This window comes from Lepus europaeus, chromosome X, assembly GCF_033115175.1.
Source record: "Lepus europaeus isolate LE1 chromosome X, mLepTim1.pri, whole genome shotgun sequence".
NCBI lineage: Eukaryota > Metazoa > Chordata > Mammalia > Lagomorpha > Leporidae > Lepus > Lepus europaeus.
Genome location: NC_084850.1, coordinates 132,510,596 through 132,526,173, shown reverse-complemented (window position 1 = coordinate 132,526,173; position 15,578 = coordinate 132,510,596). Strand labels below are relative to the sequence as shown.

At 43.0% G+C, this 15,578-nt stretch overlaps 1 protein-coding gene across 1 annotated transcript; it reads left to right on the top strand.

The window, feature by feature from the left end:
• The first annotated feature begins 348 nt into the window (after positions 1 to 348).
• MAGEB17 (MAGE family member B17) lies at positions 349 to 1,410 on the top strand. The gene is made up of 2 exons (XM_062183155.1): positions 349 to 577; positions 635 to 1,410. Exons 1-2 carry the CDS (start codon positions 349 to 351, stop codon positions 1,408 to 1,410), a joined length of 1,005 nt encoding a protein of 334 aa, XP_062039139.1.
• Positions 1,411 to 15,578: the final 14,168 nt, after the last annotated feature.

The following is a 15,578-nucleotide window of genomic DNA, read 5'->3' as shown; positions in this document are numbered from 1 at the left end:
CACGCTAAAGAGGATGGGGACCACCCACTGATCTCAGAAGGTTTCCTATTTCATCTTGGGAGGCCATAAGCACATATGTCAGGCAGAGGCACAACTCAGCTCCTCATCAGGAGAAACAGAGGAGTGAGGGTCTTGGTCCAAGAGAGTAGTCACAAGGGAGAGCTGGCAGACTGCAGCCTAAGGCATACTCTTGACCTCAGGAGAACAGGAGCCCTGCAGTGTCCTAGGGCAGTACCCCTAGGGATGCCTGCTCCAGGGACCTTTTTAAAGGTATCTCTCTGTTGAGGGGCTCATCTACCCTTGTTCTCCTCCAGCTGCCTGTGTCCTGTGCCTCCAGCCATAGTCATCATGCCTCGTGGTCAAAAGAGTAAGCTCCGTGCCCGTGAGAAACGCCGTCAGGCCCGAAGTGAAAACCAAGATCCCAAGGGTGCTGAAGCCACTGCAGCAGAGGAAGGAAAGTCACCATCCTCCTCCTCACGTGTTTCTGGGAAAGAATCCCAGAGCACTTCTGCTGCAGGCATCCTCCAGGGATCTCAGGCAGCCAGATCCACCAGCACCCCTGCTGGTGCTGCTGCTGGTGCTGCTGCTGCTGGTGCTGCTGCTGCTGCTGCTTCACGTTCAAGTTCTGGTGAAGGTGCTAAGATCCAAGAGAAGGGAAATTCAAGATCCACCCGTGCTCAGGCTGCCTCTCGCCACCCAAGAAAAGATCCCCTGACCAAGAAGGTGGATATGTTGATGCAGCTTCTGCTGCACAAGTATAAAATGAAAGAGCCCATCCTCAAGGCAGATATGCTGAGTATGATCAGCAAGAAGTACAAGAAGCACTTCCCCGAAGTCCTCCGGAGAATCACTGAGCGCATGGAGTTGGTCTTTGGCCTTGACCTGAAGGAAGTCAGCGGCAGCGATCCATCCTATACTCTTGTCTGCAAGCTAGAGGTTTCCAGTGAAGAGTGTCTGGATGATGGCAGGGGTTTTCCCAAGACTGGGATCCTGCTGCCTCTCCTGGGCATGATCTTCATGAATAACAACCGTGTCACTGAGGAAGAGATGTGGGCATTCCTGAATGTGTTGGGAGTATTTGATGGTAGACAGCACTTCATCTTTGGGGAGCCCAGAAAGCTCATCACCAAAGATTTGGTGGAGGAAAAGTACTTGGAGTACCAGCAGGTACCCAATAGTGATCCTCCACGCTATGAGTTGCTGTGGGGTGCAAAGGCCCACAATGAAATCAACAAGATTAAAGTCTTAGAGTTTTTGGCCAGGATCAAAGGTACTGCTCCCAGTACCTTCCAGTCCCGTTATGAGGAGGCTTTGAGAGATGAGGAAAATCGATCCCGAGCCAGAAATGCAGCCAAGGGTGGTGCTACTACTCCACCTGTGGCCACATCCAGCCATTTGCCCCAGCGCTAGGAAAGTCTGAGGCAGTGTTCATTTTGGGGTTCTGAAGAGCTGTCAACCTTCTAAGCAATGGGGCAGGAGGGGGTAGAGGTGGAGAAAGCATAACGTTCTCACTTTCTGTGTTCTGTCACTCGTAAGTAACTTGTAGATTGAGCGTTTCTCCAGTTTTTCCAATATGTTCCTTTAATGTTTATTTGTATTCAGGTGCTATATTTCTTGCTGTTATAACCACACAATTGCTGTTTATCAAGTTTAATGCTTTGTAAAACAAATTGCAAAATCTTGTATCTTTTGTTGGGATGCAATACAAGAAAACATAGCTTTGGTTAAAGGGATATACTTTAAAATGTATAAGAATTCTTAGCAAAATAGTTGGGATCACAAAATGGTGAAGAAAAAAGTAAAAGGTGGCCAATTCTTGTTTTTCTTACTCCTTTTATAGTCTGTTGTTCAAATTAAAAGCTATGTACCTAGAATATATCTCGGTTTGCTTAGCTTCAAGAATGTAGATGAAATTAAAGCATCATAAGTAGGAACTTGTGTTCACTGGCTCTTTTGTTCACCAGTTATGAATTGAGCATCTGTTCTTCGAAAGGCCTCATGCTAGTTCTAGGGCCGTGTAGAGAAGATCCAGTCCCTGCCAAAAACATTTTAGAGTCCAAGAGTGGCTATCAGGTATGCAACATGAAGAGACAGCAGTTGAAAAAGAACTTGAAGGACAATACAGGGAAGGGCTGAGGAGGGATAAGAATCCAGTTGGGGACAGCCCAGTGTGAAGACCCTTGGACAAGCCAGGTTGGGAACTTGGGAAGCGGCCAGCCACTTTATGGCAGGAGATTTTAAGTTAACCTTCATCGGAGCCTATTTGAGGCTGTCAAAAGGGTGAGGAGGGGCTGGACTCTGGTTTGATGGGTCTCAAGGTGAAGAGAATACAGCTGCAACAGAAGCTTCTTCCTTCCTAACAGTTCCTTAGGGGTGTGGTAAAGGAGAGAAACCTTGACCCGGGGCAGGATCAGAAGGGCTCCTGTGGTCTTTCCCCGTGTGGGTGAACACTGTGTGCAACATGGGTGTTTGAGCATTTGGAGAATTTCTGAGAACAAGCGTGATACTTCTTTGGCCCTTTTTGTCCTGGCCTGGGGCAGCCGAATTAGGGGGTATTCTGCGTAATATAACAAAATCTAAGTGAGGACTTGATTTTTGCTGGTGGTAAAATGAATGAAAGTAGAGATGGATTCAATGGGAGGGGTGAGGAGGAAAATCTTCCATCCTTTGCATACCACCCAGGAGCTTTGTGGTACATGCACTTGATCTTAGCCAAAAGGCCAAGAAGCGATTGTGGTACATGCAACCAGGGAGGTCTACTTCACACCTGAATCAAATGATCATCTCACGGTGACCTGCCACCTAGTGTTATTTACTAAGCAGAATTGTGGCTTGATAGTTTTCTTTGTTCAAGAATGTTATATATTCTCTGACATCTGGCTTAAATAAATAAAAAACCTCTGTGGTACATGACTGGAATCAAAATAACAGTCACAATAACTTTTTTAGAATTTCCATACTTGCCAGACACTGTGCTAGGTTCATAGCGTATATTCCACTCATCCACCAGTCCTATAATATGGGGCATATCAAACCTGCTTCTCAATGGAATGAAGGAGGCAGTAGGAGGTGGGATGGTAGTGGGGGTGGGAGGTCGGGAATGGGGGGAAGAACCACTATATTCCTAAAAGCTGTACATATGAAATTTGTATTAATTAAATAAAAACCTTCTAAAAAAATCCTGCTCCTCAGATGACAAAGCTGAAGCCCAGAGTTTGCTCATATGCCCGAGTCCACACTGTGGCTAAACAGTATGGCTGGTGCTAGACCCTGGGCCTGAATCCATCTGAAGCTCCTGCTACTCCACTCCTCCCAGCCAGTGGCACATCTTGTATGCAGTAATTCACCTTGCTTTTCACTACTCCGAGATGTAGCTCATGCAATGAAAAAAACAGACTGCACAAACTATAGACTGGGGATACAGAGCCAGAGTAATAACAAATTGTTAGTGAGAGACGATGGGTGGGCATTTAACACAACAGTAAGGCACTGCTTGGGATACCAGGATCCCATATTGGATTACCTGGTTAAGTCTTAGTTCCTGTACTTCCATTCCAGCTTCCTGTTAATGTGCACCTGAGAGGTGGCAGTCACCACTGACCCACTTCAAGTCCTTAAGTTCCTGCCACCCACGTGGGAAACCCAAATTTGGTCTTTGGCCTAGCCCAGGCCAAGCTGAGGTAGGCATTTGGAGTGTGAACCCGCAGAAGGGAGATGTGTGTATTTGTGTTGTGGTTCTGCGTTTCAAATAAATAAAACTGCCTGTTAATACAAGGGTCTCCAGACTGGGGTAGCCAGATATGGTTTGCCCCAAAGTTCCCCTCTAAGGTGGCAGGAGGTAAGTGAGCCTTGTTTGACTGCTTTTGGACTCAGGTCAGTACAGGGATGTTGGCAGTGGGTGCCCCCCAGCCAGAGTGGTGTGCTGAGGTGCCCCTTTTATTGTTTTTAGGGCATTTCAAGGAGGTGAGACTTAGGTTTGAGGTATCAGCTTAACCACAGCAGGGTGAAGGGGCCCAGGGCCTGTCAACAGTTAAAATGATGGTAATGAGTGTGAACTGAGCCCCTCACCCATTCCAGAATAGACAGCCCGCACTACCAGCTCTTCCTGTCCACCCCGGGGCTGGGGCTTGTTGGCAGGCTCTAACCCTTTCCACAGGGTTCTCAGGGTACAGGCTGACAAGTGAACAGGAGCTCCGGGAGTCCTGCTGGGTCCTAAGGCAGTGCCCTCAAGCGCACCTGCAATAGGGGCCTTCTTGGAGCCAAGTTAGTCTCCCCCTGCTGAGGGAGCTCACGTTCTCCCATCCTCCTCCTTCAAGTACCCATGTCCTGTGCCCCCTAGCCAAGGTCCTGCCTGCTGTCCTCAGTCATCATGCCTCATGGCCAAAGAGTAAATGCCATGCCCTTGAGAAATGCTACCAGATCTAAGATGAGTCCCAGAGTCTAGAAGGTGCTCAAGCCACTGCGGCAGTGCCAAAAGGGTCCGTGTATTCCTTTTGTCCTATTTTTAGGGGTGCTTTCCGAGAGCAAATGCAGTGACAGTTTCCATGGCACTCACCAGGGGCCTCAGAGGGCTCCATTCTTCACCACTGCTTTCTGCATGTGTTTCGTACACAGGGTGTTACAAAAGTGCCAGGAGCCAAGAGGGAAAAAGCACAAGTTCCTGCCTGGCCAGCATGACTACAATGACATCCATATTCAACAGGGTGAAGTCCCTTTAGGCAGCTAGAAGGAGCCAGGAGAAGAAAAGCACTATGAAATGTCCTCTTTTCTAGTGAGCCCTAACTCATCACATCACTCTTTAAATCAACCCAATTGGAACTAAAAAGGCAAAAATAAGTGGACTTGATCAACAGATCTACAAATAAGAATGGGCAAAATGAAAACTGGTGACATTTGACCGTTTTTGACTTACAAAAACAGCAAGTTAACATGTTTTAACCTAACATGTTTTAACCTAGTAGGTACTTTATCCTGTTAAAATAGCTCTTTCTCATTTTGATTTTTTTCTAAAGTTTGCAGGTAATTTAAAAATTTATGAATCATACTGATTCTTTTTCTTTACTTAGTTAACATTTTATTTTGTTAACTTTTATTCATTTATTTTCCATTGTATTTGAGAGAGAGAGAGCGATCTTTTATCTACTGCCTAGATCCACAAATGCCCACAAACAGCCATGGCTGGGCCAGGCTGAAGCCAGAAGCCTGGAACTGAGTCCAGGTCTCCCACGTGGGTGACAGGGGCCCAAGGACTTGGGTCATCCTTCATTGCTTTCCCAGGCCACAGCAGAGAGCTGGATCGGAAGAGGAGCAGCCGGGTATCGAACCAGCGCCCACATGGGTTGCTGGCACTGCAGGCAGAGGATTAACCTACTGCACCACAGCATTGACCCCTTGTGAGTTATTTTTTAGACGCTGTATATCAATCCTGCTTGGTCATTTTTCATAATTTTTTGTCCCATGTATATAGTTGTAAAATTATCCATTATTTCTTTGTAGTAATCATTAGCTATTTTATTTTCTGTGACTAAAATGTGAAGTATTTGTAGTTCTATTTTTCTTTGCTCTTATTTTTTTTCTGCTAATTATCACTCATGACACCATATTTTCTTGCAATTTCCAGGATCTCTTTTGCTTATTGCTTGTGTTCCTTAGAATTCTTATTTGCTGGAATCTGAAGATTTAGGATAGTTCCCAGTGATAGGAGAATTGGCTTTTGTCTTCATGTGCCAGCTGTAGGCCCTTACCCAGCCTATCTAAAACCACTAGATTATTGGTTTCAGATTTTATCAAACAAATATTTACGAACTGTGAATTTGTGCTGTCCATGCTCTAAAGAGCCAGCTTGTGCTCACAGCTTCCTGAGGGCATCTCTTCCCTCACTTCTCAGTGTAAAGTCTTACAGAGCAATTTTCATTGCAGTCTCCTGGAACTATAGTCCTTTGGGATCCTAATGTTATAACTGAGGCATTCTTTTAGACTCTTCCGCTTGGGCAGGGCCCTGATTTATTCTCCAGAATCCACGTCACATTGTCATGACTTGTTCTAAAGTTCAAGTTCACACCGGTTTGGCCAGAATTTTAAATGCCGAAGCCTGTTTTGGTGCTCTACACACCTATCTTGGTTCCCATGTTTACTCAAATCTCTTAACAACATGTTCCTTACAACATTTTCGATTGCCAGCAATTAGCTGTTTTTATTTTTTATCTGGTATTTTGAATTGCTTTTAGTAGGAGAGTCAGTCTGGAAACTTTTCAAACTGTATTACTAGAAACTGAACTTCAAAGGCAATTTTTTGTAGCTGATTATTTTTCATGTAGGCAATGGATATAATTAGCAACACTCGGGCTCAGACTTTTCCCTGGAAAAGCTGAGATAGAAAAAGAACCATGTATACTCCAATACTTAAGAAAAGATGGCACCCTGTTCCATCCCTGTCCATCTCACATGGTAGTAATGCAGATCTCAGAATGGATTTAGTCCCTGGAGAACCCCAACTGGCTCCATTCCCTTCCCCAAACTAGAGTAAGCAGTATTCAGGTTGTGCCCACCATGGCTTAAGCCTTCTCCTTGTGATATTTCTTTTCCCTCAATCTATGCCAAGTATAGCTGATTTCTTCATTTATTTTTTTTACTAGCAGAAAATGCCCAGTGGTTCTCAACTGCGGACAATTTTGTCACCTCAACTCAGCACATGTGGCAGTATTAGGGGACATTTTTGATTGTCACCTTAGCAAGAGGGGTGCTACTGATATCCAGCAGGTAAATGCCTGGGATGCTGCTAAATAGTGCCCCACAATAAAGAAACATCTGTCCTCAAATGTACCAAGGGCCGACATTGAGATATGCTGGAAAGTGAAGGACCCAAAAGGTTTGGGCCATGAGAGAATGACTTTCTCAAATAGTGTAGGTGGCAGAAAATATGGGCTATGTAGCCAGCCAAAGGCAGTTCTGTTACCTCCTGGGAGGAAGATCTAATTGTTAGGTCCTTCTCTAATAGACAAAGAACATCATTACATCCAGCTGGCACCATCACTAAGCTAAGAGAAATCTTTCACAGGAATATTCAAGCAGCACATGTTTCATTCATTGCAATCCATATAAACTGTCTTTGGGGACATGGACACAGTGGGATTTAGCCGAGTGCAAGAGAAAAAAGTCTCACTTTCCAGCCCCATTTGTTTCCCACAAAAGTGGGAAAATCACAAATTGTATATTGAGTGTTAAGACAAATCAAGGTAATTCAGCACAATTTAAACTCCCACAAGAGGGAATTTCATCAAAGGTCTCTCTGGGCAGCCGTGTAGTAATTTAATGGAAATCTGATTATTAGAGCTACTGAATCAATATATAACACCAACAATTTCACTGGTTTTCATTTAGGAGACCACTTTTCCTCAGAAAAAAATAATTAACTGGCACTTGAAAAACAAAGAGACTCTCCTCAAGATGACTCAGTTATTTTAATATTGATGTTTACATTATGGCACAAAATACATAAGCTTTCAATGACTCTGTACCACATAATATTGTGTCAGCGGCCTCCCTGCGGTCATTAAAGAGGAAAAGAGAAATAATCTTTAGGAGAAAATGAGTCAGGATGCAGTCAGAGGCGGAAACACAAAGCATGACATCAAGTGGGGAGAATTTCTGAGAGGAATTGGACCTTCTGCAGTAGTGGGGTAGTGCCGCAGGCCATACAAGGCCATTCTTGTGTCCAGGGGTGAGCCTGAGTAAGTATAGGCCAGCCTAGCCAACAATTAGAGGTGAGCCAGGCAAGCGTACAAGCAAATGCAAACTGGAGCCTGTCGCTCTTACTACCTTAAGTCTCAATGTCACGGGTGGCCTACAGGAGAAGCTGGCTTTGCCACTCCCTGCATATGCATACATCCCAGAAAACTCTAAAGAAGGGATCTGTCAAGAGCTGGGTGAGCTGGATGTCTAGGTATTGCCCTGTGTTGACAAAGTGAAGCAGCAGACTGGTGACAAGCTGCCTGCCACTCCACAGCAGAGTGTAAACACGGCTACTGCCTCACTTCTGACTTTCAAATCTCACCTAACTTTCACTTGCAGCTGATCCTAACCTGGAACCACACAGGGAAGGGATTTATGAGAACCAGAGTGGAAAGCCACCATAAACATCCTGTTTTACAAAGGAAGGACAAATAAATATTCATGGATAAGATTTTCCTCACCATGAAATAAGTGGGCGATAGTATGAAGGCTGGCAGTAAGCTTGGGATGTGCATGTCAAAGAATAAAATTCCAGAAGATGATCAATAAAGATAAAATTGCAGAGCCTTCTTCAGGGAACTCTCTAGCCAATATGATGTGCACTGTGGGACAGACCATGGGCATCACGTGTAGGCTGGCAGCTAAAACTATGATGGAAGATGGCAATAATAGGAGCTAAAATTCTTTAGGCATTGAAGTGTTTGGTTTTACCTTATAAATATGAGACTGTAAAAACTTGTTTCGAGGGGCTGGTGTTGTGGCATAGAGGGTTAGGCTGCCACCTGTGACATCGGCCATCCCACACGGGTGCTGGTTCGAGTCCTGGCTGCTCTACTTTTATTTATTTATTTTTTTTGACAGGCAGAGTGGACAGTGAGAGAGAGAGACAGAGAGAAAGGTCTTCCTTTTCCGTTGGTTCACCCCCCAATGGCCGCTGCAGCCGGCGCACTGTGCTGATCCGAAGCCAGGAGCCAGGTGCTTCTCCTGGTCTCCTATGCGGGTGCAGAGCCCAAGGACTTGGGCCATCTTCCACTGCACTCCCGGGCCACAGCAGAGAGCTGGACTGGAAGAGGAGCAACCAGAACAGAATCCGGCGCCCCAACTAGGACTAGAACCCGGTGTGCTGGCGCCGCAGGCGCCAGCTTGCTCTACTTCTGATCCAGCTCCTTGCTGGTACACCTGGGACAGCAGCAGAGGATGGCCCAGGTGTTTGGGCCCCTGTGCCTATGTAGGAGACCGAGATGGGGCTTCGGACTCCTGGCTTTGGTCTGACACATCCCTGGCAGTTGAAGCCATTTGGGGAGTGAACCAGCAGATGGGGGATTCCCCCCCCCTCTCCCTCCCCAAATTTGCCTCTCAAATAAATAAATCTTAAAAAAAATTTTAAAAAACTTGTTTGGAAGACTAAGCTGGAGTTTGAAAGATTAACAAAAGAAAGAAAAAGAGACCTAATACTTTCTATAGAATCTGAGAAACCATTGGATAAAAGTCAACATTCATTCATGATTTTATTTTTTTAAGACTAATTTATTTATTTTAAAGGCAGAGTTACAGAGAGAGAGAGGGAGAGACACATATCTTCCACCTGTTGGTTCACTCCCCAGATGGCCACAACAGCCAAGTGTGGGCTGGGCCAGGCCAGAGCCAGGAGCCTGGAACTCCATTCAGGTCTCCCACATGGGTGGCAGGGTCCAAGTAACTGGGCCATATTTTATATATATATATATATATATATATATATATATATATATATACAGAAGATCAATTTAGCATTTATTAAGTAAAGCTTTCAACAGTTTGCACCCACACAGAAACACAAAGTGCAAAATACTGTTTGAGTACTAGTTATAGCATTAAATCACAATGTACAGCACATTAAGGACAGAGATCCTACATGAGTAAGTGCACAGTGACTCCTGTTGTTGACTTAACAAATTGACACTCTTGTTTATGGTGTCAGTAATCACCCTAGGCTCTTGTCATGAGTTGCCAAGGCTATGGAGGCCTTTTGAGTTCGCCAACTCTGATCATATTTAGACAAGGTCATAGTCAAAGTGGAAGTTCTCTCTTCCCTTCAGAGAAAGCTACCTCCTTCTTTGATGACCTGTTGAAATTGTATTTTTGGACCCAGAGCTGTGATCTAGTAGGCTAAACCTCCACCTGTAGCACCGGCATCCCAGATGGGTGCCAGTTCATGTCCTGGCCACTCCTCTTCCAATCTAGCTCTTTGCTTATAGTCTGGGAAAGCAGTAGAAGATGGCCCATGTGGGAGACCCAGAGGAAGCTCCTGGCTTCAGATTGGCCCAGCACCTTCCACTGCGGCCATTTTGGGAATGATCCAGTAGAAGGAACACCTTTTCCTCTGTCTCTCCCTTCTCTGTCAGTAACTCTGCCTCAAATAAATAACTAAAATCCTTAAAAAATAAAAGTTGTATTTTCATTTCTTTATCACTGCCTTCCCAGGCACATTAGCAGGGAGCTGGATCAGAAGTGGAGCAGTTGGAATTCAAGCTGGCGCTCATATGGGATGCAGACACTGCAGGTGCCAGCCCAACCTGCACCACTAAAACCCTAGCCCCCATTCATGACTTTAAATGAAAATTGATGAATTTACTTTCTTATCATGATAGGATGTAAACAAAAAGTCAGTATTCTGATTTATAGGAAAGCTCTAGAAGCATTCCCAATAGAATTAGGACAAGACAATGATAGCTTGTATTATCACTACTATTAAATTTTTTTTTAGTGAAACAAATAGGGAAATAAATCAAAAGGCATAAAAACTGGAAAAGAGGGTGAAGTTACCATTATTCATGAGTAAGATGATTTTATTTTTCTAGAAAACCCAACAGAATTAGTTAACACAGTTACAAATGATAGAGAATTTTAGCACATTTCTAGATGTTGATATAAAATTAGCATACAGTAAACAATAGATTACATAAAAATAGTCAAATATAAGATTACTGGAGGGGGCTGGCATCACAGGTAAAGCCACCACCTGTGATGCCAGCATCCCAAATGGCTGCTCCACTTCTGATCCAACTTCCTTCTAATGGCCTGGGAAAAGCTGTGGAAAACAGCCCCCAAGTATTTGGACCCCTGTCACCCATGTGGGAGACCCAGATGAAGCTCCTAGCTCTAGGCTTTGGTCTGGCCCAGCCCTGGCCACTGGGGTCATCTAGGAAGTGTACCAGCAGATGGAAGATCTCTCCCTCTAACTCTTCCAAATAAGTAAGTCTTTAAAATGTATGTGTATACACACACACACACACATATATACTGGAAAAGACCTACTTACAAAGGCCACAATGACCAAAAAATCCTCATGAAATCCCTGGAAACAGACTTAATGAGAAATTTGCAAATTTTTTATAAAGCAAAAATTTAAAGGGTATTGAGGGACTAAAGAAAAATGTACCACAATAACAAAATCCTGGTTCTCCTTAAACTGATCTACACACTTAATAAAATCCCAATAAAACTTCCATGTACTTTTTTTTTTTGACAGGCAGAGTGGACAGTGAGAGAGAGAGACAGAGAGAAAGGTCTTCCTTTGCCGTTGGTTCACCCTCCAATGGCCACCGCAGCTGGCGCACTGCGGCCGGCGCACCATGCTGATCCGAAGCCAGGAGCCAGGTGCTTATCCTGGTCTCCTATGGGGTGCAGGGCCCAAGCACTTGGGCCATCCTCCACTGCACTCCCGGGCCACAGCAGAGAGCTGGCCTGGAAGAGGGGCAACCGGGACAGAATCCGGTGCCCCGACCGGGACTAGAACCCGGTGTGCCGGCGCCGCTAGGCGGAGGATTAGCCTATTGAGCCACAGCGCCGGCCCATGTACTTTTGAGGGAAATATATAAGGTGAATATAAAGTTCATATGGAAAAATTAACAAGCCAGAAAATCTAGTAAATCTCTGAAACTTAAGAGTTATAAAGGGGGACCAGCCTTATTAAAAATTAAAATATTATGAAAATAATGTCATTAGAAGTAGTACATGAATACAGAAATCAGCTGAACACATGAGAAAGTTCATAAGTAGATAGAAGTATACCTAAGAATTTAGTATATGCTAAAGCGAGCATTTCAAATTAGTGTGGCCCAAACATATCAACCAATAAAAAGATATTGGAACAACTGGGTAATATCTTTAAAAAGGTATTTTGGTTGTTTATCTCATATTCATGAATATAAACATGAATGCATATATTAAAACAAATATAACATGCAACATATATATAAATAGCATGTAACATGCAAATATAAACAAATCTAGTATGCACTAAACTTTTAAGTGCAAACCTCAGTATGATAAAAGTACCAAAAAAACCGAGAAGCTTTCTAAAAAATTTGTAATGCATAAAGTAATACCACTCAAAAATAATTAGAATGGTTACCAGCATCTGGGAAAAGTGTGTAGTGGAGAGTATGGTGAGAAAATGGTGAATGGATACAGGAGCCTGCTTGGATTGGAGGAAAACTTTGAACGTCCTGTAGTACAGTAGGACAACTATGGCTGACAACAATGAATTGTTTAAAGGTACTTCAAAAAAGTTTGTGGGGAAATGGAATTAAAAGAAGTTTATTTTTGTGCAAAAATTTGAAGTCTATGCAGTTTTTTCACAAATATGCACTTTCCATGAAGCTTGAAGATCTCTTGTATATTTCAAAAGAGTAGAGAAGATTTTGAATGTTATCAGCAAAAGAAATGATAAATGTTTAAGATCAGTTACCCTCATCTGATTATTATATATTGTAATACATATATTCTCTAGGGTGAGCACTGTAGAAGACTCACTCTCCCCCACACTCTCCGTCCCTCTCTAACTCTGTAATTCTTTCAAAGAAATAAATCTTACCCAAAAAAGTCACTCTCTACTCCATAAATATGCACAATTATATTTCAATTAGAATAAAATATTAAAATAGTCAAAATGAAATATTGATAAATGCAAAAATATTTTCATGGCAAGAAAAATACCATAAGCAAAATCAAAACACAAATGACAATTTCAACTTATATGAAATTCAAAGACTAATTTATTTAACATAAAATATCTAAATGAAAAGATAATGTTAAAAAATGAGCAAAGATTATTGTATCAGTTAGCTATCACCAGTTAGCTGGATAACAAAGAATTCCCCAACTCAGTGGCTTCTAAAAATAAGCATTTATTTCATATTCTGGACTCTGCAAATTATAGGAGATGGATCTGCTTTAGGCGGCAGTTCATAGGGTTGGCTGGAACATCTGCTCTCAGCATTTAACTATTTTCTGCGGATAATGGGCTTCTTAAGGCACAGAATTCTCATGGTGATGGCAAGAGGGCAAGTCCAACAAACACAGGCATGTTATTGAGCATTTGCTTGTGACACATCTGCCAACATTTTTTTTCATTCTTTTTTATTTGAAAGGTGGGAGGGAAGAGGGAAGGACAGGAAGGAGCGCGGAGGGAGAGAGGGAGAGAGGGAGGAAGGGTGGGAGGGAGGGGAAAGAGGAGGAAGAGGAGCAGGAGGAGGAGAAGGAGAAGGAAGAGGAGAGAGATCTTTTTCCATTCACTGGTTCATTCTCAAATGCCCACAACACCCAGGGCTCCCACCAGGCCAAAGCTAGCAGCCTAGAACTCAATCTGGGTCTTCCGCATGGGTGGCAGGGACCCAAGTTCGGGAGCCATCACCTGCTGCCTCCCAGGGTACACACTAGCAGGGAGTTGTAATCAAAGGCAGAGGTGGGACTTGAATCCAGCCACTCGGATATGGGATGAGGGCATCCCAAGTTGCATCTTAAACACTGCATCAACAGTCTGCCGACATTTGGCCAAAGCAAGTTATGTAATCAAATCAACATCAAACAGAATATTCTCTTTTACTGAGAAGTGGAAGGAAGTGAGTATTGTCTGAGCAATAATCTAGTTATCACAGACATATGGGCAACTCACAGAAAGCAAAAGCAAATATCCTTTAAACATATGAAAAGATGTTTAATTTTTACTCATAATAAATTAAACTAGTCGAGATAATATTTTCTACCTATCAGATTGGTAAAGATAAATATGGTTTGAAAACATATCATGTTAAGTTAGGATGTCGGAGACAGGGATCTCTTAGGAAGATAAACTAATACTATCTCTAAAGGAGAAAAATGTGGTAGTTATGTAAATCCCCATACTGTTTGACCTAGGAATTCCAGTCTTAGGGAATTCCTGGCACATGTGTAAAATGACAATCCAAGGTTATTCACTGCTGAGTTCATCACTGAAATAATGTATTTGTTACATAAAGTAGCATTTGAGAACACTGAGAGAAACGAATACAGAAGAGATGTGGTTGTGAGGGCACCAGGTTGTGAGGGTCAGAAGGAGACTTACCTTCACATGTTCATTTATAAAATATGACATATATATCATATATGATATACATACATGTATTCACAAAAAGAAGAATAAGGCAAAGGATCAGCTACTACCAAAAGGAAGGTGTATGGCAAATTGTGTTTTGTCTATTTGTTGTAGATTATTGATCTCAACTAACCATTTTTCTTTCGTTTTCTTTAATGTATAGTGCAGTGACTCAAGCAGGTAGATCTGCAAGAGGGTCTTGGTAAATATGACAAAGCTCTAAAAAGTTGATTTCTGAGTTTTTCAATCTGTGAGCTGTTTGTTTGAGAGAGGTCTCCAACTTAACACTGAATCCCAGACCAGATCCGAGCCATGATGGAAACAGGTGATAATATTTACTACATGACCTTTTACAGAAAAGATCTGTTCTTTTTCTATACGGTAGGGAAATATAAGGGTAAAAGCATTCAAATGAAGTAAAACAAAATAAAAATTCCTTGCCCTCATGGAGCATTTATACCAATGGATCCTATAGGATGGGAGCTACCTATTAAACCAAAGGGAAAAAATGCAAGTCAAATACCTAACTACCCTTACAAAGTCTGTGAAACCTAAAGCAAAATGTGTTTAATAAAGGTCTTCTAAGTATTCATTACTTTGCAGAGAAAAGTATCTGATTAATTTTCTAATTCCTGCCAGTCCTTAAGGCTATGCCACCTTTCCATGATGGATCTCTCTGTGAAATAATTGCTTCCTATCAAAGGCCCATTACGATTACTACTATTTGTCTTATGCTAATCTCTTGTGTTAATTTCGGTACTACAACCCAGATTTTAAGTTTGTTACCTATTATCTTTTTTTTTTGACAGGCAGAGTGGACAGTGAGAGAGAGAGACAGAGAGAAAGGTCTTCCTTTACCATTGGTTCACCCTCCAATGACCGCTGCGGCCGGCGTACCGTGCCAATCCGAAGGCAGAAGCCAGGTGCTTCTCCTGGTCTCCCATGCGGGTGCAGGGCCCAAGGACTTGGGCCATCCTCCACTGCCTTCCAGGGCCACAGCAGAGAGCTGGCCTGGAAGAGGAGCAACCAGGATAGAATCCGGCGCCCTGACCGGGACTAGAACCCGATGTGCCAGCACCACAAGGCAGAGGATTAGCCTATTGAGCCGTGGCACTGGCCCACCTATTATCTTTTAAAATGTACTTTTATCTTTGCCTCTGAGCTTTTCTCTGTGAAGCAAAATAAAGGCACATATATATGCATGAGTTTGATTTCTCCCATTTTGATCCCACACATTAGATTCAATCCATGAGAAAATTTTCTTGATCTTGGCACTTTTGAGATTTTGTAAGAAATCCTTCTTTGCTGTGGGTAGGGTGCTGTCCTGTGCATTGTAGGATTTTTGGCAGCATTCCTGGCCTTTACTAATGTCCAGTAGTACCCTTGAGTTATGACAACCAAAAATATATCCAGACATTGTCAAATGTCTTCTGGGTGACAAAAATCACAA

What these genes read in the sequence shown, in the direction of transcription:
- MAGEB17 (XM_062183155.1), top strand. Translation starts at nt 349, where the DNA reads ATGCCTCGTGGTCAAAAGAGTAAGCTCCGTGCCCGTGAGAAACGCCGT. An exon ending in CCCTGCTGGTGCTGCTGCTG is followed by an intron (nt 578 to 634) that starts GTGCTGCTGCTG and finishes GTTCTGGTGAAG; the next exon opens with GTGCTAAGATCCAAGAGAAG.